This window comes from Chiloscyllium punctatum, chromosome 25 (genome assembly GCF_047496795.1).
Source record: "Chiloscyllium punctatum isolate Juve2018m chromosome 25, sChiPun1.3, whole genome shotgun sequence".
Classification (NCBI taxonomy): domain Eukaryota; kingdom Metazoa; phylum Chordata; class Chondrichthyes; order Orectolobiformes; family Hemiscylliidae; genus Chiloscyllium; species Chiloscyllium punctatum.
Genome location: NC_092763.1, coordinates 28,306,341 through 28,333,273, shown reverse-complemented (window position 1 = coordinate 28,333,273; position 26,933 = coordinate 28,306,341). Strand labels below are relative to the sequence as shown.

Below are 26,933 nucleotides of genomic sequence, written 5' to 3'. Positions count from 1 at the left end.
AGGATCTGTCCTGAAATCCATTTGCAAATCAATTTGTGCGAAAGTTGGAGCACAATGCAGGAGTATTGGAAAGCCGCAATTTGTTAAGTATGGAAAATGTTCCTATGCCAAATATTTAAAGTTACACCCTCGTGTGGGATAGTGTTTATAAAGGAGAAAGTGGGAACTGCAGATGCTGGAGATCAGAGATGAAAAGTGTGGTGCTGGAAAAGCATAACAGGTCAGGCAGCAACCGAGGAGCAAGAAAGTCGACATTTCAGGCATAAGCCTTACATCAGCGTTCATAAATCAAATGTTTGTAAGTTGGCACCTTCTGGACACACATGAAGCTATTACCTGAAACTCACCTTTCACTTTTAATTGAGGCATAACTTGTGGTTTCCATTGCATATACACAAAGCTGAAAGATTTTAAGTAGTTGGTAGTTGGTGTTCTTTTTATAGCATTTCAAAAGGCAAACATTGGTTAACATCGAAATTATAATCTGGATGTAGAATTATATCCCCTTAATTAGAAAAACGGACACACACATACAACACAAAAATACAGCAGCCTCTTCTGCGTAGGTGCTTCAAAACTAAAGGCCAAAAGGTGAAAAATATCCCAGTTGGCCAAGAGTCACAAAACAAAGTATAGAATGTGATGACTTCGCTTGGGTCCACCAGCTTTCCTGTTAACAAAGGCAAAGTACAGACAGTTATAGACTGATTTTAAAAAATCAAACCAATTTGAAATCAAGAAGTGGCCACAGTTCAGCTTTTCAGAGATTATGAGGCTGTCAGGATTACCAATATTTGGAAATTCTATCGGCTTCCCCAAAAACGTCTACTGAGAGGATGGAGACTTACAGTCTCTGGGAACTAACTACTTAGGCCTGCAAAACAGAAAGTTAAGTCTCGAAAGTCCATGTAGATTTTTCCCATCAGGTTTTCCAGTAAATTAAAAGCCATAAAACCATTTTCTATCTTCTTGAAAGCTTTATCCAAAGTCATTTGACTTTTGTGTACTCAGCAGGTGGCAGATACTGCATTAAACAGTTGACCACGTTTCTTCATAAAACCCTGTTTCATCAAGTGCATGTACAAACGATTCAGTATCCTACAGTTTTCACATAGTTCTTACATATAAACGTATATTCCCAAAACTCACCACCATGTCTTCACAGCAGGCTGTGGAGCTATCCTTTCTGCTCATGCCGAAAAACACATCCTCTGTACCAACTCGTTGTTTGAACAAAATCTCATATCTAAAGACAGTAGGAGCCAGTAACTCATATGAACACTATTGTACATGAAAACAAAGTGCAGGATGCAAGAAAACTGCAATTATAAATCATTCTTCCAATAAACGTGACTGACCAAATGAAGTGAAGCATAATAATCAAAGACAAAAGACCACAATCTCAACATATAAAGAGGAAGGTTAATAAAACAAATACTCTCATGGTAACAGATAGGTGGAATATCTGCCAAAAGCAACTAAATTAATGATAGTATTGAATGACAGACACAAATTGAATTCAGAGTATAGCATAGGGGAGGTGTTATTGACACACTGGTGCCACTTGGTGAGGACTGGAACTGAATATTGCAGATTCTTAGGTCAACAGAATCTTCGAGAAAAAATGGTCGAAGGGGAAGTTTAGTATTGCTAACTGAAAGTCAAATTACTGGTATCATAGAATCCCATAGTGTGGAATCAGGCCATTTGGCCTATCGAGTCCACACTAACCCTCTGGAGAGCAGCTCCACCAGACTCACCCTCCTACCCTATCCCTGTAACCCTGCATTTCTCCTGGCTAACCCACCTAGCCAAGACATCATTGGATTCAATGGGCAATTTAGCGTGGCCAATCCACCTGACCTTCACATCTTTGGACAGTGGGAGGAACCTGGAGCATCCGGAGGAAATCCACGTAGATATGGGGAAAATGTGCAAACTCCACACAGTCACCCAAGGGCGGACTCAAACCCAGGTCCCACGCACTGTGAGGTAGCTACGCTAACCACTGAACTATGATGCTGTACTTAAATGATAAATGAGGATATAACAAGAGATAAGCAGATGGTGGATACTTTAACGAGTAATCAAGAACTAGAAGAAGACTTAAGATGGTAACAGGAGTTGGAGACCCACTGATATAAACTATAAAATGGCAAGTTGCATAGGTATAGGAGCTAGACAATTATGTAATGGTTTTAAGGGTGTTTTCTACCTTTATACAGGCAACCAAGCAAATACCTGTATAATAGAAAATTTCTGGGTGCTACACGCCAGAGCTAGCTCAGGGCCAGGCCACATTAGATTTTATAGAAAGCAGAGAGTGGGGATAAAACAGTCTTTCACAGGATGGCAGCCGATGACAACTGGTGTTCCGCAAGGTGCAGTGTTCGGCTCAAAACCTTTCAATTTATACAATAACGATCTCAATAAAGGAACTGAGGGCATTCCGGCTACGTTTGCAGACAACACAAAGATAGATAGAAAGACAGGTGGCATTGAGGAGATGAGCAGAAGGATTTGGACAAGTTAGGAGAGTTGACAAAGAAATGGCAGATGGAGTACAATGTGGGAAAGTGTGAGGTCATGCATGTTGATAGGAAGAATAGAGGCATGAACTATTTTCTAAATGGGGAGAAAATTCAGAAGTCTTAAGCACGAAGAGACTTGGGAGTTCTAGTCCAGGATTCTCTCAAGGTAAACTTGCAGGCTGAGTCAGTTAGGAAGGCGAACGCAATGATGGCATTTATTTTAAAAGGGCTTGAATATAAAGGCAGGAATATACTTCTGAGGCTATATAAGGCTCTGGTCAGACTACATTTGGAGTATTGTGCCACAGTTTTGGGTCCCATATCTCAGGAAGGATATACTGACCCTGAAGGGTGTTCAGAGCAAGTTCATGAGAATGGTACCAGGAATGAAAAGCTTAACATATGAGGAACGTTTGAGGACTCTGGGTTTATACTCGATGGAGTTCAGAAGGATGAGGGGGGGATCTAATTGAAACATACAGAATACTGGACAGAGTAGATATTGGGAAGATGTTTCCATTGATAGGAGAGACTAGGACCCGAGGACATAGCCTTAGAGTAAAAGGTAGACCATTCAGAACAGAGATAATGAGAAATTTCTTCAGCCAGAGAGTAGCAAATCTAAGGAATTCATTGCCACAGAGGAGGCCAGATCATTGAGTATATTAAAGACTGAAATAGATAGGTTCTTGAGTATCAAGGGGGTTCAAGAGTTACAGGGAAAAAGCAGGAGAATGAGGTTGAGAAACCTATCAGCCATGATTGAATGGCGGAGCAGACTTGATGGGCTGAATAGCCTGATGATCTTATGGTCTAAATGCATAAGATCTCAACAAGATCCCAACTGGATCTCCAAAATGACTAGATTGCTTGACTGACTGTTACCCAAGACAATGTAATTCATGGTAGGCAAAAGTGAGGGCTGCAGATGCTGGAGATTAGAGTCGAGAGTATGGTGTTGGAAAAGCACAGCAAGTCAGGAAGCATCTGAGGACCAGCAGAATCGACGTTTTGAGCAAAAGTCCTTCATCAGGAATGAGGCGGGGAGCCTCGGGGGTGGAGAGAGAAATGGGAGGGGGGTGGGGCTGGGAGGAAGATAGCTGAGAGTGCAAAAGGTGAATGGAGGTGGGGGTAATGAAAATAAGTCAGAGAGGAGGGTGATGCGGATAGGTGGGAAGGAAGATGGACAGGTGGGACAGGTCATGATGATGATGGTGCTGAGCTGGAAGGTTGGAACTGGGATAAGGTGGAGGGAGGGGAAATGAGGAAACTGGTGAAATCCACATTGATAACATGGGTTTGGAGGGACCTGAGGCAGAAGATGAGGCGTTCTTCCTCCAGGTGTCGGAAACAGGACGCCTACTCACAGAGTGCTTCAGAGAACATCTCTGGGACACCCGCACCAACTAATCCCACTGCCCCGTGGCCAAACACTTCAACTTCCACTCCCACTCTGCCAAGGACATGCAGGTCCTCCTCCATCGCCATCCCCTTGTCATCCAACGCCTCATCTTCTGCCTAGGGACCCCATAGCATCAATGTGTAATTCACAATAGGCTTTGTCAGTAGAGGCAAAATAACTTTATTTATTGTAAACAATTAATCTGTAAACAATTAAACTAAACTCTCCCCCTTCAAAACTTCAAATGCTCTCATACTCAATGGGCAGCATGGTCCCTCAGTGAATTTGTTGGGCTGAATGGCCTGCTTCCACACTGTAGGGATTCTATTAATTCAATCATGGTTAAAACAGACAAAAGACAGACATTTTAACAGAGATACAACAGATTGCAAAGGACTACAGACAGGGTAAATAAAATACTGAGGATTAAAAGATCAGACCCTAAGCTGTAAAGTTATTTTTCTCATAGTTCTTTTGACTTTTACAGTGGTGACACATTGTTGTTCGTAAGGTGACAATCATATTATAATCCTTTGCTTTATGCTTCCTTGGGTTTTTTATTTTTCTTTTCACTAGGAGCAAGAGAGGCAGGGAATGGATGCTTTCAGTTTGCAGGCTTTTTCCTGACATTCATAACTTTTTAACATTCTGCAGCACAACTGAGCTGTTGTCAGGCGGAATTCCCTTAACTGGAAAGATTCTGTATGCTGCTCAGTCTGGAATTCTCCGTCTTACTGCTTCCCTAAATCAATGTTGCATCACATTGCTCAACAATGTGGAGCACTTGGTTTCTTTAAGTTGCAAAGCAGTCTAACTTTCATGCCCATTTATATTCTCTCAAAAAATAACATGTGTGGTATATTAGAACAATAAATTGGACTGGTAATGAGGGATGGAAGGAATGGGATAGGGTTGGCATGGGAGTGAGATGGAATTAGTTAAAGATAGCAAACTAGTGGGGATAATGATTATTTGAAGAATATTATTTGCGCTAAAACTTCACTATATTGGAATGAAAAGGTTTTCAAAAAGCTGTCAGGTGAATTAAAAGTATACATTAGCATTGATTGCTGAGTTGAAGATGATAAATGGATACCTTCCAGAGCTACTATATGGTATAATTACAATTATACACACCTAGACTGAAAGAAAGAACAGTTATGATATTTGAAACTTTCACCTTAAATAAGGTATTTGTGGGAGAAAGGAAACCATTTTGATTGGGGAAGCCATGTTCCCTGACTAGAGGAGACATGTTAGCTAAATTGCTGACAGCTATTCACAGGAATTGACTGTGAGCACCCATTTCCCTGACCGTAGGAAACACGTTAGTTAAATGGCCTGCTAATTGGATTCCTTTACTGACCATGCTGTTATACCTTCCCGCCCACTGATAAGTCCCTCCGAGGGGTCTCTCTCTTCATGAGAGCTCCAGCTAAACAGTACCCCTGCAGACAAGATGTCACCAAACAATTTAATATTGATAGTCACTGACCATTTACCACTATGAACAGGATGCTACTCGATCAGTTTCAATTGTTCAACTAATCCATGTGCTTAGACGAGTAATATTGTCAGCCTCCTGTTACCATTGTTCTATTAATCAATGTTGTTAGGCATTGTTAGCCTTTTATTATTGTTAAACAATCGATTGTAGTTAGACCTGTATTGTTCTATAATCAACAATCAGCCATCTGTAACCCTTCATAAACTGTATACACTTGAGCAGAGAGGTTATGACTCGTCAATACTGAGCGGCCATTCCGAGCTGAGCAGTCACTGACCTCTTCGGTATCGTGAAATAAACAAATGTGTCATTTCACAAGGTCTGTGTAGGAGGTTTATTGGAAATGGAACATTTCTCTGATAGTCTTTATCATGAAACATGACTAGAGGTTAAGAAGCTTTATCTTCAATGATAGATTTAGACATTACAACCAGAGGATTTTAGGAAATCAGAGTGTTTATACTTCAAATAGCATTAAGCCCATCACACATAATCTTGACTTTTCAGCTCAGGAGATAAAATCCACAATTAGTCTTGATGTCCTATTAGGGTGCTGTGGCCACCCATTCGAAGACACTCAGCACTGATCGAGCAACCTATTATTCAGGAGGAGGAAGCTTACTGAGAATGTCTTCAAGGCTAGACTCTTGAGAAAATTTGTATTTCAATTCCTGGTCGATTTTTATATATGGACAGCTTTATGTGGATTTTCCCAAACTGAGGAGTTTTGACTTTGTTGAAGCCTCGTTTTGTAGGGCATGCCTAATTTAGAAGATTAAGTGAAGATTACTTCAAAGTTTTCAAGTTATTAAATAGAATTAACAGGACAGATAGAGATAAATTATTTTTGCTTGTTGAGGAATCAAAGAACAAAGAACAATACAGCTCAGGCCTTCGGCCTCCCAGCCTACGCCAACATATTTTCCCCTTCCATACCAAAACTGTCTTCACTTGCAGGATCCGTATCCCTCTATTCCCTTCCTATTCATGTATTTGTCCAGGTGTTTCTTAAATACTGCTTCCACCATCTCCTCTGGCACTGTGTTCCAGGCACTCACCAACCTTTGTGTGAAAAACTTGCCTTGCCCATCTCTTTCAAACCTCCAACCCCACACCTTGAATCCTTGTCTCCTAGTAATTGACCCCTCCACCCTGGGAAAAAGCCTCATACTCTATCTATGCCATTCGCAACCTTATAAACTTATATCAGGTCATCCCTCAACTTCCTGCATTCCAGTGAAAACAAACCCAGTCTATGCCACTTTTCTTCATAGATAAATAAATGAGATGACATAGCTTACAAATTAGAGCCAAACACTTTTGGGAATTAAATTTGAAAACATTCAAATATGTGCAGAGTGAGAGAAGTTTGGAACTAACTGCTGTATTTAGCTGATGATACTGATAATGTTAAACATCACAAGATCATACAATTTTACTGGACAGAAGGAGGTCATCCCACCCATCACATCTGTAGCATCTCCTGAAAGAGCTACCCAGCTACTTCCACTCTCCAGCCCCATCTCTGTAGCTTCTAACTTCATCCCTTTCAAATATATATCTAGCTCTCTTTTGAAATCTCCTATGGATTCTGCCTCCACCACTCCAAGGCAATACATTCCAAATTCGAATAACTCTCAAGAAGTTTCTCCTCATAGCATTCCTAGGTCTCTTGCTGACAATCTTGAAATTGTGACCCCCTAGTTACTGACATATAAATACTGAAAATAGATTATCCTTCTTTACCCCGTCAAAATTGTTCATAATTTTGAATACTGCAATAAAGTCACCTCTTAACCTTCTCTACTCCTAGGAGAACAAGCCCAATCCCTTGAATCTTTTCTAAATCCAAAACTGATAGACGTTGGCAAGCTAAAAATGTTGAAAATATTGGGTTAACAAGGATACATGGTATCTGCTTACAGATGAGTCATGATTGGTTCAAGGAGCTCAATGGTGTTTTCACATACCTATGTTGGGCACTGTGATAAAATGGATAATATATAAGGCCTATAGAAACAGTTGCTGGGTAATACAAGATTTTAATCTGGCTGAAATGAGCTTTTTGTCTTATAATCACCAGGTATAATATATTTATAGGCCAGAACTGTGAATATGAACTTCTATGGACACTGAGAGATTACTTTAAGGAAAAGAGTAGTGCTGTTGAACAGAGAGATCTCTGCATGATTAAAGGCTGAGAAATTCCCAAGAGCTGATAACCTACATCCCAAAGCACTTCAACAAGTGGCCCTAGAAATAGTAGATGCATTGATGGTCACCTTTCAAGATTTGATAGACTCTGGAAAATTCCTACAAACTGAAAGGTAACTAATGTAACTCCACTACTTAAAAAGGAAGGTAAGGAGAAAACAGGGAATTATAAACCAGTGAATCTGATATTGCTAATAGGAAAGATACTAGAAACCATTATCAATAATTTTATCAGAGTGAACTTAGAAATCACCATCAGAGAGGTAGAGAGGCTTCAGCATACCTTGTCCATGTCACCCAGTATTCACAATTAATGTTGTGCCATGTGCGTACGCCTGATCCATATGCCTCTATATCTATCCCATCCATGTACTTGTCTAATCTTTCTTAAAAGACAACATCGTACTCGCCTTCAACACTGCAACTGTTGTAGTACTTGCCACCGTCAGTGTAAAAAAAAATTGCCCCTCCGGACCCTTTTGTATCTCTTCCTTCTCACGTACCTCTGTTTTGACTCCCCTACCATGGGAAAAGTTGTAGGAAATCTACCTTTTCTATGCCTTGCAAGACTTTAGAGACTTCTATAAGGTCAGCCCTCAGACTCCTCAGCTGCAGGGAAAAAAATCTCAGTCTATCCAGCCTCTCCTTTTAACTCAAACCTTCCAGTTAGGTAGCACCCTAGTAAATCTTTTCTGCACTGTTTCTAGTTTAATAATATCCTTTCTGTAGTAAGGTGACCAGAACTGCATGCAGTGCTCCACATGTGGACTTACCAATGTCTTGTACAGCGGCAACAAGACATCCCAACTCCTATACTCAGTGTTCTGTTCAACTCAGTGTTCTTTCAGCAAGCATGCTGAAAGCCTTCCTCACCACTCTGTCTAAATGTGACTCCACTTTCAAGGATCTATGAAACTGTAACCCTTGATTTTTTTGTTCCATAACACTCAGCTGGGCTCTGTCATTGACTGTGTACGTCCTTGACGTACCAAAATACAACAACTTGCATTTATCTAAATTAAACTCCATCTGTGGAATTCACTACTACATAAAGTGGCTGAGACCAAAACATTGTGCTTTCAAGAAGGTAAGGTTCTTGTGGCTAAAGGAATGGAGGGATGTGGAGGGGAGGGCAGGATTAGAATATTAAGCTCCTTGATCAACCATAATCAAACTGAATGGTGGAGTAGGATCGAGGAGTTGAATGGCCTACTCCTCCTCATATCTTCTATTGTTCTATGTCAAAGGAATGTGACGGGAATGCTTTGAATGTTGGGTCTTAATATTGATATGTTATTGTATCCAATGAAGCAAACTGTACGCTCTCTGTTATACAAAAGCCCACAGCTCAAATACCTCAATTACTTACTCGGGCTGTTTTCTTGGATCCCAGATATCCTCAAACTCTGACCCCTCAGGCACATCATCCTCTGACCAGATCCGTTTGGGGTCTGAAGGTTTTTCAGGCTTGAAATCTATTAAAGAGAGTGTGAAGGCTATCAGATATTACATGGCTTTCTTTCCTCCACCTTAACAGCTGAAGTTGGTTAATGTTGAGAATCTGTTACATTTAATTGTTCTACATCTTTTAAATCTCCTCTCCTGAAAACATTGAAGCATTGCTATTCCCAAATGTACATTACTCTCATGTCAGTTGAAGTTGTTGTGATTGGAATGAGGTCAGCCAGGCGCATCTCAGGAAATACGAGTTCCCTGATTGGGACTGTTAACCTATTCCAGTTAGGGAGTCACATCTGACAGATATAAACCGAAGCCAACTCTGTGCTACCTGGGTCAGTGCCATGTTCTATGCATGTGTAAATAAAGGGTGATTTAATGATGGGATACTGAATTTTGTGAAGTTATTTCAGAAGTGAATGTTGGCAATACAGCCCAAAGCTCAAATACCTCAATTCCTTTATCCCCAGCAACCTGTCCTCAATTGACACCTGCACTTACATTGTATCGCTCAATGACTGGTCAATGATTGCTCCTCCCTATCGCAGGACATCCTTGCCATTGTTTTATTTAGAACACACTAAGGACCCAAACCTACATTTGTACAACTCAAGCACTCGTGGGTGTTAGGGTTGCATCACGTAAGTGTAGATGATGAGTGATGGTAATTATGCATTCTTCCCATTGTATTAATGTTGGGACTTAAAGCCCTGCAAGTCAATGACAGCATAATTCTGCCGCCACTCTTGTTTCTGAAAAAACTTGACACACTCCAATGCTACAAATCTGTGCACACTCCACATTGGGAAACCCATGCTTGCGGTTGTTAATTTAGCAACAGAAGCATGAAAGTTTGTTTCTAGTCATAGAGTTATACAGCATGGAAATAGACCCTTTGATCCAACCAATCCATGCCGGTCATGTTCCCAAATTAAACTAGTCCAACCTGTCTCAGCTTGGCCGATATCCCTTTCAATCTTTCCTAATCATGGATTTATCCAAATGTCTTTTAGACATTGCAACTGTACTTGCATTCACCACCTTCTGTGATAGTACAGTCCACTCTCTGTGTAAAAAAGTTGCCCTGATGTCCTTTTTAAGTCTTATTCCTCTCACCTTGAAAATATGTGCCTTAGTTTTGAACTTCCTCCACCCTCGGGAAAAGACTCTTGCCATTCACCATATCTATGCCCCTCATGATTTCATAAACTGCAATAATGTCACCCCTCAACCTCCTACTCTCCAGTGCAAAAACTCCCAGCCTTATCAGTCTGCTTGTGTAGCTCAAACCCTACATTCCTTATAAAATTCTGGTAAATCTTTTCTGAACCCTCTTCAGTTTAATAATATCCTTTCAGAACTGCACACGGTACTCCAGAAAAGGCCTCACTAACATCCTATACAATCTCAACATGGTATCCAACTCCTGTTATCAAAAGTCTGAACAATGAAAGCTTATATTCTAGCTTGATGCTCTCAGATCCCAGCTGTCTTTGTGGAGAGAAGGAGGGTGGGATTGAATATTGTACTGAGTTACGACCAGGATCCCTTGAAAGGAACAACTCTGTTCTGCTTAGAGCTAGAGGATAAAGGGAAGTGAGGAGTGGTGTAAACAGGATGGTCTGAATTACAGAAGAAGTACTTTTGGGAGCCAACTTAAAGCTGGTGAAACTTTCAGAGAGCGACAGGGAGTTTGAGGAGGGGAATCTATCTTAGGTCAAGGAATTTAAATATAATACACCTTGAGGCATTTCAAGCAAGTGAGAGTCAACAAAAAGATAGAGGAAAGGAGGCCAAGAGGGTTGAAGAATTTAGGGCTAGTGTAGGGAAGGGTGTTGTTGTATTCCAAGTATATTCCATCTCGGATAATGTCAAAGTTTTCCACCTTGAAGACTTGTAATTCATTTTGGTTTAGCGTTAGGATCAGAATCCTCAGAGCCATCCCCATGGCCTTTCCTGGATCCCCTTAAGATTGTCATTAAACCTGTCAGTTGTTATAATTGGATTACTGGAGCATCTCTTCCCACAGAATAAATGTTATTTCTGCTCGGGACCTGTCCTTGCTTAGCCTACTCAATGTTCTTGCTCAACTGTTTGATTATCCACTGGCCATTGATGCTACACTTGGTCCTAATCTGCTGCCTAATGTCATCATCTACCTTTCCCCAGATGATCTATTTTATGGTCCTGACATGCCCTTCTACCACCATTACTAGGTCTTGGTCGGTTTGATTTTCTTTTATTCTCCCCCTTGGCATCTTGACAACTGTCCAAATAAATTTTATCCAAAGTCTATTGAACTTTCTTGGTTAAAAGTCTGAGCTTATTAGCCGAATGACCCAAATCAATGGTGTTGACTATGAACACTCCCGCTCTGTGAGCTGTTACCAAATCATTCAACATATTTCTTTCACCATGTCCCAGTTAGCTTGGGTCTGCCCACCCCTATTGTCCATCCATTTTCCATCCTAATAGCCAATGGCACAAATCCAATATAATTTCTGAAGTTAGTAAGGGCAGTATTCTGTCAGCTGGGTTCTGCATATATCTAACACCACTGGTAATACAGTCAGTTCTTCTATAATGCAATGGTTGCATGCTTGTGCAACATAGCATTGCAGAAAAATCGTGCTTTAGAAACAGCACTTAAAGTGTTGGAAATGTAATAGCAATACCGCAAACACACATTTTAAAACTTCGTGCTTTAGAAACAGCATCCCCAATTCGTCAATCGCATTATTGTGAACTTGCATTGACTTCTGGTTTTGGTCCATTTCTAATTTCTCACAGAACGTAATTTTCCCACATTACTATCCTAGGTCACCATTGCCACATTTCCAGCCCTTCCTTTGATTAAATAGGCAAACAGCACATTTCTGTGTATCTTTTTGTGGAAAGACCCCACTAATCATTTGTGGCATCTGTGCTTAGGTAGCAATATACTGAGCTCCATTTGTCTTTCTACACAATCCTCTTGTTGTTACACTGTAATGTCACGGATTTGTTGGGACCCACAAAATACCATCTTCACATCTGCCTGCCTTCAGTGAGCAAACCACACATAGCAGGGATATGTGTACTCTTGCCTAATTAAGGCTTTCAATAATCATATCCTGGCAATCTATCCCAAAATGAACATGAATAGACATCATCCTGGAGAGGAGATCAAGATGACATTGTTATTATCCTTATCTGTGTCGCGCTGGAAGAGCAAAACAGGTCGGGCAGCATCCGAGGATCAGGACAGTCAACGTTTCGGGCATACGTTCTTCATCAGGGTGGAGGGTAGGGAGGGAGCTGAGAGATAAACAGGAGAGTGAGGGTGGGGGTGGGGGGAAGGTAGCTGGGAAGGAGATAGGTAGGTGCAGGTGGGGGTGGGGTGGTGTTGGTGGTGATACTGATAGGTTAGAGGGGTGGGTAGATATATAATATCTGACCCTTCTCCACTTGTGGAGACAATTTGTAACTCAGTCTAGTCTTGGTTGATGGTCAGTCAAAGGCGTCCCACAATATGCTTTGATTGAATTCTCCAAATTCCCCTTTTGGCAATCAATTGCATTGTGTCAGGCCTCACCCAGGCCTGACATCTGTTAATCCAAAATGGGGGTTCATAAGGGGGGTTAGAGGTCTGGATGACTAATATTTAGACAATGAGATGAAAACAGCCAAATAATGAAAATGATGATGATGGGGGTGGGGGGGGGGGGGGGTATGCGTGTGTGTGTGTGTGTGTGTGTATACATATACATGCATTCGGGTGTATGCACATATACATGCATTCGGGTGTATGCACATGCATGCGAGTGCAAGTACGTGTGTGAATGAATTGGGTCACCTGCCCAGATGGGAGAGCTCTGGCTTCTGGGGACTTGCTCTTCCACCTTGACTTGGTAGAAACGTCAAAATGACTGCCTTCATAATGGGGTTGTCTATGTCTCTGGGATACAACCACCACCCAGGACAGTTTGTTGGGTGTACTGTCCCGAACCATTGTTTTCACTTCAGGGCTGTTACGTGCAGAGACACTGCCTCTTCTGGCTAGAATTATTGGGGCCAGCTATAGTTCAGTTCCTGAAAGTGAGGCCTCAGTAGGGACAGTCTCTAGGATTGGCCCAGCATTGGTAACTGGAGCTGGTCCTGGTTCAGGATTTAGGACTGGGTCTGAATCAATGACTGGTCTGGGGCTCTGGATCAGGACTCAGGTTAAAAGCCACTTTCCCCAGTTAGCCTAGATGCGCATGGTGTTACTGGCTGTAGTTTTGGGCTGATTAATGTGGTTCCAGTTTTTCCTTTATCCAGCAAAATTCTGAGCATGAAGACGTTGGCCTTGTCCATCAGCAAGTGGGGATCTGAGTATCTGGAGGACAGGAATGTTCCTGGCTAGAAATTTGTGACATCACCCAATGCCCTACATCATACTCTATCAGGTTCAGCTTCTCATCAAATTACTCCTTGATCTACTTTTTCCTTTTTCCACTATGATGGTTGCTGCTTTATGTGCAGCTTGTACCTTTTTTAATACAATTTTCACAATTTTCTTGTGGCTCTGTCAAGTCCAGTCCTTAGTACAGGGTGAATCCAATTGAACTGGAAGGTGAATTCCTTATGAGCATGAGGTCAATGGGCAAAATTACTTTCCAAGTTGAATGCTTTACTGGAGTTTCACAATATTCCTTCAAGGTTGAAATTTCTACAATCCTACTGGATTGACGATTGTAGTTGTTTTGGAACCTCTGGCTGACACCAAGTACATTCATCAGCTCCTGCATTTCCTAAGCTGTGAAATGGGTTTTCTGGTTCAAAACTATACTTCAGGGAAGACCTCATCTAGTAAAAACATGTTGAGTTACTATATCCGCTGCAACTTGACCGGTGTTCATATCGAAAGGGAAACACCACTATCTATTTATTAAAAATGTCTACAATGATCAGGATACACTTATACATGATGGTAAGGAGCTGACATCATCTAATGGAACAACACAGTCTTCCAACTGTCCTAATATACCTTAACTCTCCATAATTGTCTGGATTGCAGATGAGACAATTTTCAACATAATGTTTTATGTCTTTTCCTCTATATTTTCCCAATACAATTCCTTAATTCTGTCAGTTGTAGCTTCCTTCCCTGATGATCCAGGGCATCGTGGCTTTGATATGTTACTTGATTTTCATCCAGAACCAACGCCAAGTACCATCCATCTTTGAGAACACGTCTGTCCTGAGTGCCTAACTTGTCCCTCCCACTTGCTACAGGAGGCAGGCATCATTTCCTCCTGTACATGTTTTAACCCAGTGTTGCAGTCTGAGCCTGTACCATGGTTTGGCATCTATTTGTTCCGGAATGATGGGCTGCCATGGTTCTCTTTTGTGAGTATCTTGCTAGCCAATTAGTCTGCGATTATGTTCCCAGTGGGGAAGGCTCTAATCTTAATCATGGCTTTGGGCAGTTTGGAAATTAAATTTGAGCAGACATGCATATGGTCATGATTTCCTATCTACAGAAAAGAATCCTCTAACTTTCTACATGGCAGGAATTCAGTTAAATTGGTGTAGACATATATGCAATCTGAGTGTATGTCTGCTAGTGGGAGAAAATTTTCAGAGTGGCTGACCGCGTTAGCTAAGCTTCAGTGCTAATTCTATTAGAGGCTCATCCCTGTGGTTCACCATATATAAACCACATCCTGTCTTTCGGTGTCCACCATAGAGGATCCATCTCCAAATTTTCTGACCGGTGGTGATTTTTTTTGGGGGGGAGGTTCTTGCTTCTGTTCCTCAGGGTCTTGAGGGTCGTATGAGGTATGAGGGACCTTATGATCTGTGCCTTCTTGGGGTTAACTTTTAGTCCCAGGGTGGTGAGGAGGGTTAACAGTTCCTTTAACAAGATCAAATATTTGGCCCTTGTCACTGTCTGCAGGAGGCTACATACTGTACCAACAGTGCAGTTGGATAGACATCTCTGGAACTTTAACTAGTCTCTAATAGATGGGGATTCAGGATGGTGGCGGCCCAGTAGATCTGCTTTGCTGAGCTCTGTATCAGAGCTCAAACAAAGTGGGCACTCACCCTCCCTTCACTGTCCAATTTGTTGAAAATAGTTAATTCCTGACCCTTGGAACTACTTAGCACCAGTCCTGAACAATTGGCGCAACAGGGAGAACTAGCCATTTGGATACAGAACTGGCTCAAAGGTAGAAGACATAATGTGGTGGTGGAGGGTTGTTTTTCAGACTGGAGGCCTGTGACCAGTGGAATGCCACAAGGATCGGTGCCGGATCCTTTCGTCATTTATGTAAACGATTTGGATGCGAGCATAAGAGGTATAGTTATCAGGTTTGCAGATGACACCAAAATTGGAGGTGTAGTGGACAGCGAAGAAGGTTGCCTCAGATTACAACAGGATCTTGATCAGATGGGCCAATGGTCTGAGAAGTGGCAGATGAAGTTTAATTCAGATAAATGCTATGTGCTGCATTTTGGGAAAGCAAATCTTTGCAGGACTTATATACTTAATGGTAAGGTCCTAGAGAGTGTTGCTGAACAAAGAGACCTTGGAACACAGGTTCATAGCTCCTTGAAAGTGGAGTTGCCAGTAGATAAGATAGTGAAGAAGGCCTTTGGTATGCTTTCCTTTATTGGTCAGAGTATTGAGTATAGGAGTTGGGAGGTCATGTTGCAGCTGTACAGGACATTGGTTAGGCCACTGTTGGAATATTACATGCAATTCTGGCCTCCTTCCTATCGGAAAGACGTTGTGAAACTTGAAAGGGTTCAGAAAGGATTTACGAGCATATTGCCAGGGTTGGAGGATTTGAGCTATGGGGAGAGGCTGAACAGGCTAGGGCTGTTTTCCCTGGAATGCCGGAGGCTGAGGGGTGACCTTATAGAGGTTTACAAAATTATGAGGGGCATGGATAGGATAAATAGACAAAGTCTTTTCCCTGAGGTCGGGGAGTCCAGAAATAGAGGGCATAGGTTTAGGGTGAGAGGGGAAAGATATAAAAGAGACCTAAGAGGCAACATTTTCACACAGAGGGTTGTAAGTGTATGGAATGAGCTGCCAGAGGAAGTGGCAGAGGCTGGTACAATTATAACATTTAAAAGGCATTTGGATGGGTATATGAATAGGAAGGGTTTGAAGGGATATGGCCTGGGTGCTGGCAGGTGGGACTAGCTTGGGTTGGGATATCTGGTCGGCATGGATGGGTTGGACTGAAAGGTCTGTTTCTATGACTCTGTAGTTTCTGTAGTCTGTGGAGTAGAGTAGTAGTTTATAATATAATATCAATAATAGAAAACAAAGTTGTCATATTATTTTGTAATTTAATAAAATACCTAAAATCCTTTTTCAGTAAGTTTATTTATAGAAAAAAACTAGTCTCTAATGAAATATCGACGATGAATTGCGAAAGCCCTGGAGAAAGTTGGTCCATATGATTTGCTGGCCCTGAAATGTGAAGGTGAATTTATATTAGCAGTGTCAGTGGAGTGGACCACAATCTATTATTATTGTCCAGTATGGTGAAATATTTTGACCATGAGGCCTGTCTCATCGAGGGTTCAGAGTTAGTTGCTACTGTTGGTGCCGTGACTGGGGTGGTTTTATTTAGTTCCCTGTAACTGATTGTGAGCTACCAAGAGCTGTCTGGTTTCTTAAACAGCCATATTAACTGGTGACTTATTCACAGACATTACAGGGCATTGGACTCCTTGCTTTTACAAGCTGCTAATGACCTTGGCCACCTCTCACTCTGCTTGCTGGTTTAAGTGTATTGCTTTTGTGGCTTTGCGTCCAATCCTCTATCACTACCTCGCCCTCTATATGACCACAGTCGTGTGTGTGACTGGCAAACGTGCTTTGTGCTCCGTCAGAATTGCCTGTGCTGTTGGGTCCTTAGTCATTTCCACACATCTAATCCACAATTTCTCCATGGTACAAATTGTCTGTGTACATGTGCCCACCATAATCTCTAATTGAGCTCGTGTGTTTGCCTTATAAGGTCTAAGCTTAAAATGTGCTCGGTGTTTGTATGGAGAGTAATCAACACAGGTAGGTGATGGCAGACTGTGTCTCCCAGTTTAACTTCTAAAGATCTGTCTCTGTCCCCTCCTGTGTCCAATGAATTCACTCGGAATTTTCTTATGGGTCCGTCAAGAATTATAAAGATCTCAGCATGTGTTAAGTGTTATTCTGAATTTCTTCTGTATTCCATTAAAACTCAACTGCACAGTATTCCACCTCACCATCTACCAGGGGCCATCCTACACTGTCACACTGAGGAGAGACGCAGCTCTATCATGCTTCGGAGAGTATATCTAACTGAAGTTATAAGGAGTTAAATGGTGAGATGTCTTCCACTAAATTTGGCTGCATAATCTCACTCCTCACCAAATTAACTGCTGCTCATCTCTCTGACCCTTCCAGTAGCATGGACAGGGGTCTTGAGCCTGGCTCTGGTGCAGTGCTAATTGCCTATGTAGCCTGCATTCCCTTGTGAAGCGAATTGTAGCATTTCCCTTACAATGGTGGTTCTGCCTTGACCTCTACGCAATTGATCCCTCTCTCACAGCAGGGGATGGACATATGGTGGTGAATAGCTTCAATAATAACTCCCTTTTATTCCTCCACACAGGACTAGAATTTGGGTCACTTATTGGGTGCATTTTTTCTTGTTTGATTTGGGGTACCTTCTGAGAAAGGCATTCACGTTCTTGAATGTCTTTCTCCCAAGCCCAGGCCATCCTCCATATCACTCATTGTATTCTGTGGGTGTTGTCTAAGCGTGAATCAAAGTTTTTTGCAGACTTGCCTCGCTACCTCAGTGACATGTGTGACATTCAATTTAGGTCACTGAAAATCCTGAGAATTGTGTCCACAGGCACCTAGCAAACACAGTTGCATGCTCTCTCTTCGCTGCCTACATTTATTTAGTCCCTCCAAAGCGTCCCCTCTATCATATCCTACTGATGCTAGGATTGCCATTGGGGAAGGCAGAATGGATCATCGAGCTCAGGCACATTAACATTAATTTTACTTCCTCGACATAGACAACTCTTTGTTGCTGGATAGTATCAAAAACATGGGGGTCAGCTGTGGGCTCAAACATGGGGATTATTTTTGCTGTCTCGGCCAATTGCACTATCGTAAATGGGATTGTATAACTAATTGAGATTACTTTTCTGACAGATTGTGGTCAGTGGCTTAGTTGAAGTAGGGTGAGAACCTGGGGCTGCTGAAGATACTACTTCCTCCAGAAAGGGTGGTGGTGGTAACAATTCTTTGTTACTCTCAGGTAGCAATGGGTTTATTCTTCCATTTTCTTCTCGTCTTTCCCATAATTGCTGTCCCCATCTGATTCTATTGTCCCGAAATGTGCACAGAAAAGTTGAGAAGTGAATGTTTCAATCTCGGCCGGCATTTCAAATAAGCCACAGTGCAGACTCTTTTCTCTCTGTCTGCCTTGTATAGGACAGTGCACGATCGGCAAGCTTTTGTGTTTCTCAGTCAGCTCAACCACAGCTTTTAGGGCTGCTTCCCTATCACTGACTGTGTGCTGTACCTCCTATCTATCTAGCACATGGGACAGTTTTAGATCCAAAGTAAACCATGTTCACCTGGTTCTTCTGCTCCTGCTCTGCTGCATTGACTCTTACTTTCTCCAGTTCCTGCTTCACTTCCTCCAGTTCATTACTTAATTTCACCTTCTCCAATGCTCTACCTCTCAGCTACTCCATGCATTATAATCTTGCTGAAGTTTAAACCATGCTTCCCTTCAGCTTTCCACACCACCTCCAGCATTTCTGTCCTGTGGGTCCGGATCCAATTTTTACTCACTGCAACAATCAACCTACCTGGGTCACTTCTTATTCTGGTACTTTCTTATTATTACCTCCCACTCTGGGCATTATGCCATTTCTGCTACTGTTTTCTTATAATTTACTGCTCTCTCTTTCATGGGCCCTTGACCCTACATTAGCCATTTTTTCATTTCTTTGAGACTCTGGCTCCCCAAACCTTTTCAGTATCTCTTACCTCATGGCTCCCTGACCCAACTCGAGCTTCTCTGCAACGCAGTGGCTTCAATTCCTTGATCTGGCTTTTTGCCTAGTGGGTCCTCTGACCCTGTGTTTGGCTCCCTTGTCTTGGTTTTCTGCGGGATTCTGACCCTGCAATAGCCTATGTTAGGTTTCATTTTTTATGGTCCCCAACCCTGTACTAACTCTGGCTGTTTGTCCTCCTCACATTACAAGCACTTGGTTTAGGCCCAATCACTGGTCGCAAGGCTTCACCCTCTTTCAGCCACTTAAATCCTGGCTGTCAGGTGAGGCAGCAGTCCTCTTAAATCAGGCTCAGGCTGGATGTACAAGAATTCCAAGTTGGTGAGATTTGACTTCGGCTGTTGTACAAAAACTTTGATTCAAAGACCACCCAGAAACACCAATGCTGTCTGTGTTTCAACCAGTTTATTTATTAAAAATACTTTACCCAAGTACTCTTGTTAGTGAGGCAGGTGCAGAATTTGCAGTTCAACTTGTTTTTATTTAAAAAAATGTACCTTCTTCAAACACTATATGAACATTTCCCAAATTCCACAATAGTTGTGTTTTATCTGGCTCTGTCTGAGAAAGGATATAAGCTGCAAAGATATACATGATCAAGCAACACCATTGGAATCCTTTCCTCTTTGAAGTTAAAAATCACACAACACGAGGTTTTTTTTTATATTTCAAAATATAATTTATTCATGTAAATAAATCTTTGGTACTTGTACAATTTTGCATGTCATTCATAGTTATATACATTGCATGTCTTAACATTACAAAGAACAAATTGAATTAATCGAATTCACAGTTATCCTATTAACAGTTACCTTTATTAACTATCCAGTCTCTTGGTATTTGGCTGTGGCTTCAGCGGAACCCACCTACTGAGTGGGTGCCCTGTTATATGAAAGCAAATGAAACTTCTTTAACCCCCAGTTTATGGAGTTACCATTGTCCCTTTGACTGTCCAGTCTCTGGGGTGGCTGTCTACATCCCCAAGGTAAGCACAACACAACACGAGGTATAGTCCAACAGGTTTAATTGGAAGCACACGAGCTTTCGGAGTGACGCTCCTTCATCAGGTGGTAGTGGAGGGGATTTCTCCTTGATGTAAGGTTGGCGGTCTTCCACAACGGTGGGTCTTGCAGCGGTCAGGGTGGATCTTCTCTCCCTCTCTCTTTCTAGTTGGTCGGAATTCTGCTGCGGGACCAGGGTGAGTCTTCATTGTGGGAGTAGCTTCCAGATCTGCATTCTTGTCTCCTCTCACTCCTTTGGCCAATGCAATCATGAGCTAGGTTCAAATCATCCAATGGGGCCGTATCAAAACTGTTGCCATGCCAGGAGGCATAAATTGCACATACTCAGACAGTCAAGATGCCAAAATGTCTGAGCAACAGTTCTACATTGCTCAACCCTCAGGATGCTTAAAACGGGTTCCCTTTGAACCTTTGTTATCTCTTTGATCTTAGTTTCCTTTGTTCTCTGTAGCCAATATCGGATGGCTGCTGTTTAATTTAGTTTGGCTCATTTTGTCTCAGGCCTGATTTTTCCAGCTGATGAGTCAATTTAGAATATCCAAGTTTTACCCCATCGTCACTTGACCAGTACTTTAAATCTGACTGGTTTCTTGTTGGACAGGACAGTAAGAGAAAGGTAAAACACGTCCACCTTTTTCACAGCAGTCTGTAATCATATTGAGTTAACCCTGTTTACAGCTCCGTGGAGGGGAAATTTGTAAGGAGAATCTGATATTAGAGTAGCAGGAGGATAGGGTGTCAAGGGGTAGGGTGCCATGTTTTAGGGCACCAACTGGGTGGAGGTATCCACCCAGGGTGCCAAGTACATAGGGTGCCAGGTGGGATAGGATACCAGGGCACTGGGTGGAAGGGGCCAGCTAAGTGACAATGGTTAGAGAAGGTCAGAATGGGTGGGAAAATTGACTCTGGTGGAGCGAGGGTGTTGGATTCCTTGGGGGTTATGGAGGGTGTCGGGTGGGGCACAATATTAGGCTCTGGTGGGCAGACAGTGTCAGATTCCAGTTGGGAGGAGTGGGGAGTGAGTTGGGGGTGGGGGTCAGAGAAATGTTGGATACTGGAAGGACAGTTGCAATCAGGTCATGAGGGAGGAATTACAGTTTTGGGTTGGACACATGGTGAGATACTTGCTTATGGGGGCGGGGGGGGGGGGGGGAGGTATGGTTACAGTTTATAGTGGAGCTCCTCAGATTTAAATGAATACCTTCCAGAGGATTCCAACTACTGGGGAACTGACCATTGCAACCTGTAATTTGCTGGGCAATTCCTTACATTCTGCTACAGAGTTTTTATAGTTTCCCCAATTACAACTCCCACCAATGCTGCAGAAATGATTATCTAGCCATTGGCAAATCCAAGTCCATTGATAAATCCAAGTCCATTGATTGATAAAAACGTGGCCTCTGTTGATGTGCAAAGTACCTGGATCCTTGAGTTAGGGTGGTTGTAAAGCAATATTAAAACAGCCACAATGAAAGGACTTTGGCATTTTCATTATGCAGCTACTCATGTTTGACTTAGCCATGGGATTTACTTTTAATTTAAAGCACACAATACATTCTCTGCTTGCTTCAAGGAGTTTGCATTACAAATCATTGCTCCTTTCTTTCCTACATCACAGCATGCAGTTATTTCAGTTAAAATGACAGTTAATCAACAAAGAAGATTTCACACAGGAGGCAGCAATTTCAATGAAAACACATCAAGTACTCTTTACTCATGTATTGCAGTTTGAACATTGTATTTCATCAAAACTCTACAAGGTGATTGTCACACACAGGTCCTGATGTTATGGAGTTTGATATGTGAAATCCCTCCAAGTCTTGCCTCTGAGAGACTTAGATTGCAAAATAATAAATTCCAGTGTATCATGATCCTCTTGGGACAACTTTTAAGGCTTGTATCGGGCCTTTTTTTTTTGGATTGTTGTGAGAAAGACAGCAACAATCTGTTAAATGTGCTGCACATTTAGAGTTATAGAGTCAGAGAACATAGAACAGTATATGACCCCTTCTCTCTGAGGCAGGGTCCCTCGACCTGAAGTGTTAACATTGATTTCTCTCCACACATGCTGCTAGACTTGCTGAGCTTTTCCAGCAATTTCTGTTTTTTGTAACAGCTGTCCTATAGCAGGAGGTATTGTAGTGTCTAAGTCATGAAGTTTTCAATGCTTTATCACACGGCTAAACGGCTGCTTTCCGAAACAGTTGGATTTAATTCCCACACTGGCTGAAATTACCATGAAGGTCTTGCCCTCTCAACCTCTCCCCTCATCTGAGTATTAGTGAATCTCAGGTTAAACTCACCACTAATGAGAGCACAGCTCTACCGTCCTCAGGGACTATGGTGGCTTTACCACCTCACTAAAAACACCTAGTTTCCAGTTGACAGATGATCAGATCTACTTCAGCTCAAAGCAAAACTAGATATTCTTGTGTGTAGATTCTCTTGTCTTGTTAACAGTGATCCCTTTGTTGTCTTTAAGCCTCTATTAACATGTATAGAAATTCACCTTTAATCATGACATCAGATGAATGCAGGTGAGCCTGCCTGTACCAAACTATCATGCAACCAATACAGGTTGACTCTCTCCACAATTAAAAACACACAATGCAGGTGATTTTGCAAAATGATTGCAAGTACACTTTTTTTTTACTCCCTATGCAAGATTGCTATTTGAAATGTTGTCAAGTTCAGCCAGTAACCAGATGGGGGGGGGGGGGGGGGGGTGGAAAAGGGGGGTGGTTAGTCAGGTGGTTGAGAAGTAGGTGGGAGGTCAAGGGGGCAAGAAGGAGGGTGTCAGGCAGGCTGGAGGTCAAGGGGCAGGAGGGATTGAGGGGCAGGAGAGGGCAAAGGGCAGACAAGACGGCAAGGAACAGGCAAGAGGGCAGTGAGGGGCAGGAGAGGACAAGAGGCCAATGAGAGTAAAAAAGTATCAAGGGAGGTTGGGGAAGATGGGAGGTCAAGAGGCAGATGGAAGGTCGAGGGGCAGATGGAGGGTGAGGGACAGGTGGGGGGGGAAGAGTGCAAGGGTCAAGCATGTGTTTAAGAAAGTAATAGTGTTGCCAGAAGCATAGAGATGTGGTCAGGAGTACAGGCAGGTCGTTTTTGAGGTGGAGGTATAGTCTCTGCAGTTTGTGCACGAGAGGGACTCCATTTTTGATGAATGTTGCATTCTGCACAACCTTGGACTTATGAGGATTAAGTAACTACCTCTTGGGAATCAGTGGTCAACATTCAGAGGTGAGAAAGCAGAAATCATAAAGATATTCAAGGAGTGAGAGGCACCAGAGTGAAATATTACTTCAGTTGAAATTAACTACTCTGGCTCAACCTTGACCCAAACACAGCATCCACTTCAGATTCCCCAAGACATCACACAGCAAAAATCGACAATAAAAGCTCAACAACACTCTATGCACTGAAGACCACGCCTCATTTCCAGTGGGTAAAGTGAACCACATCCTCATTTCCAGTGGGCAGAATTTATCATACTTTTGTTTTCAGAGGGTAAAATGAATCACACCCTTGTTTCCAGTAACCACTTTGAATCAGAGCTCCCATGTACAAACTTTATGGTGAGAATGATTGTCAAGCCTTGTATGGCTCCCTGCAGATTCTTCAATCTGATTGGTTGAGCAGCTATTTTTTGCATACTGTTTACAGTTTTTCTGTGGCATGTGTCCACTGTACAGATCTCTCAAAACTATTACTTGTCCTTCAAAAGCCCACAAAGTATCAGTGGACAACTGTAAGTATGAGGAATAATAAACTTACTTTATTTTCTGCAGGCTGCTGAATTCAGTTTAATGACATAAATCCTTATGCTGAGCTGCAGAAAGCTATGGAAACTCCAGGATGTGAACTTTGACAAGAGCATGAAAGTGAGATTTGATGGAAGTCATCGAAGGATATAGCTGGCCATACACAAAAATTGACCATCATATGCAATCATGTTGCCAGAGAATAGTTCATACATTGATGCTTGTATTATAATTATATATGGTGGTGCAGTCATATCAGAGTAAGTATCCATATAATATTTGTACAAGGAACTGAAGAATGCATAAAGTTGACTACATGTACTGTATTTCCACAAAGGCCACTCATCCTCCAGTTATTTACCATGAGAAATATAGTATTTTGTAAGGAAAGCACAAGACGAATAGATTCTCTGTGATGTCACAGTAATTTCCCTGATGTCACACCAATTTTTTCCTTCATATAATTAAACAACACTAAATGAAAAGCTTGAGCAAAAGCAAACCTTGCACAATTCTACATCTCAATAACCACTGACTATTAGCATTCATTGCAAGGTAAGCAATTCCTTAAAACCATGGTTTATCACTGCTTTATCTTTACTAGTGAAGTGGGAGATGACACAGGGCATGCTGACACAGGAACACAGACACAAGATGGCCACTGAGCCACAAGTTGGTCACTTAGCACACAAGCCATTACGTGGAAAAATACAGTGAAACATACACAGATACTGCCTGAAGCCAACAGAATACCAGCAAAGTAGACAAAGAACATAGGGCAGTTTTAGGGCAGGTGGGGAGGAGAATGCACATCAGTAACGTCTACTGGCTGAAGTGTCTGAGTCCAGCCACCACCTTCAATAGAAATGTGAACTACCTGAGACTGCTTGTATACAAGTGTTAATACCTTAGATTTTCAGTAATGGAAAATTATCTTCCTTCTCAGGAAGAATGATCACAACCAATTACTGCAACAATGGACTTCTGCATAACTGCTGAAACTGACAATGACTCTAACATTTCTTGAAACTGACAATGACTCTCTAATGTTTCCTGTAAACAAGCCATGCTGTACAAAGACTCGATATCTGGACCATTATACCATGAAATGTATAAAATACATGTGTTCCGAAGGTGAGCGAAGGCTCACAGCTGACAGCCGTGCTTGGTCGCCCTGGAGCTCCGGTTTCTTTGTACAATAAACTCTGTCGCTGAATCCCGATTCTTACTCAGAGACTGGTGATTTCCCCCACAACACTAGTGAAGCCCATTTTGTGTTCTGTAAACATTTCTGTGCATGTGCTGGCCTTGGCTGGAAGTCCATCATCCACAAGTAATACAAGCAACAAGACCAATGTTAAGATCAATTCATAAGTAGGGATTGAGAACAGCCATTCTTTCTCTTAAAGTGCTTCATATAGAAGTTGTATGTTGTGGTCTCCATAGTGTAGAAATGACATGAACTTTTTGGAGGGGTTCAGAGGTTGGCTAGGAGCTCATTCCTGAACTTTATGACTAAATCCGATTCTGACATCTTTCCTCTTTTTAATCCTGAAGACGTATCAAGGATACGTCCATGACACATATGGATGGACTTCAGTACCATGCCCAAGATTGCCTGTGTTTGGATTCATTGCTGACAATCTCACATCTGAGCTCAACAATGATCAGAAGTGGGATTGCTATCTCCTCTGCATCTTCTCTTATTCACTCAACACTGGGGACCTGTTGTCATACACTTCTACGAGTTCAAACAAGAATGTTTAAAAGGAGAAGAGCAGAATGCATAATAGTAATCTTGCATTTAGAAGTTAATACGTTCATAAGGGTTTCCTTATAAACATTTACTAAATGTTTACTAACATTTGGATTTAGTGAAATGGAAGTTGGCAAAAGCCAATTTCTTAACACATAAGTCTCGTTTCACTTCCATACGTTTCCAAACTGCTTAATACTTCATATCCAGTTACTTTCCACAAAAAAGAAATCAGATTTCAATAATCAGGATGATTTTTTTCAAACATTGGTACAAAATAACTATATCTAAATCCTGCAGGCCATTGCAGTCCTTTCTTCGCCTTCAGTTGTGATGTGAATAGCATTGTGTGTCAGACTGTATACCACCATGAGTTGCAGTCAACCCATCAGACACAAAGTCACAATTGTGCACATTGCAGACTTTCTTCATCCTTCTCAACAAGGGGAATTAAGAGCTTTTTGCTTCAAAACCTCCTGGTCTTAGTATATAGAACATTACAGCCCTCGATGTTGCTCCGACCTGTGGAATCAATCTGAAGCCTATCCATCTTACATTATTCCATTTTCATCAATTGGTTTATCCAATGACCATTTAATCAAATCTTAGCAGGACTTATACACTTAATGGTAAGGTCCTAGGGAGTGTTGCTGAACTAAGAGACCTTGGAGTGCAGGTTCATAGTTCCTTGAAAGTGGAGTCACAGGTATAAAGGATAGTGAAGATGGCATTTGGTATGCTTTCCTTTATTGGTCAGAGTATTGAGTACAGGAGTTGGGAGGTCACGTTGCGGTTGTACAGGACATTGGTTAGGTCACTGTTGGAATATTGCGTGCAATCCTGGTCTCCTTCCTATTGGAAAGATGTTGCGAAACTTGAAAAGGTTCAGAGAAGATTTACAAGGATGTTGCCAGGGTTGGAGGATTTGAGCTATGGGGAGAGGTTGAATAGGCTAGGGCCGTTTTTCCTGGAGCTGAGCAGTGGCTTTATAGAGGTTTACAAAATTATGAGGGGCATGGATAGGATAAATAGATAAAGTCTTTTCCCTGGGGCAGGGAAGTCCAGAACGAGAAGGCATAGGTTTAGGGTGAGAGGGGAAAGATATAAAAGAGACCTAAGGGGCAACAGTTTCACGCAGAGGATGGTACGTGTATGGAATGAGGTGCCAGTGGAAGTGGTGGAGGCTGGTACAATTGCAACATTTAAAAGGCATCTGGATG

The 26,933-nt window shown here is 42.0% G+C and overlaps 1 protein-coding gene across 2 annotated transcripts in view; it reads right to left on the bottom strand.

Annotated features, from left to right (window-relative positions):
* dnaaf6 (dynein axonemal assembly factor 6) overlaps positions 1–26,933 on the bottom strand; it is a 67,054-nt gene that overhangs the window by 9,022 nt on the left and 31,099 nt on the right. For both annotated transcript variants that reach the window (XM_072594892.1, XM_072594893.1), the window contains 2 exons: positions 9,024–9,129; positions 1,150–1,246 (listed from right to left, as the gene is read on the bottom strand). In XM_072594892.1, coding sequence (XP_072450993.1) covers positions 1,150–1,246; positions 9,024–9,129 — 203 coding nt within the window. The remainder of the gene's footprint in view (positions 1–1,149; positions 1,247–9,023; positions 9,130–26,933) is intronic.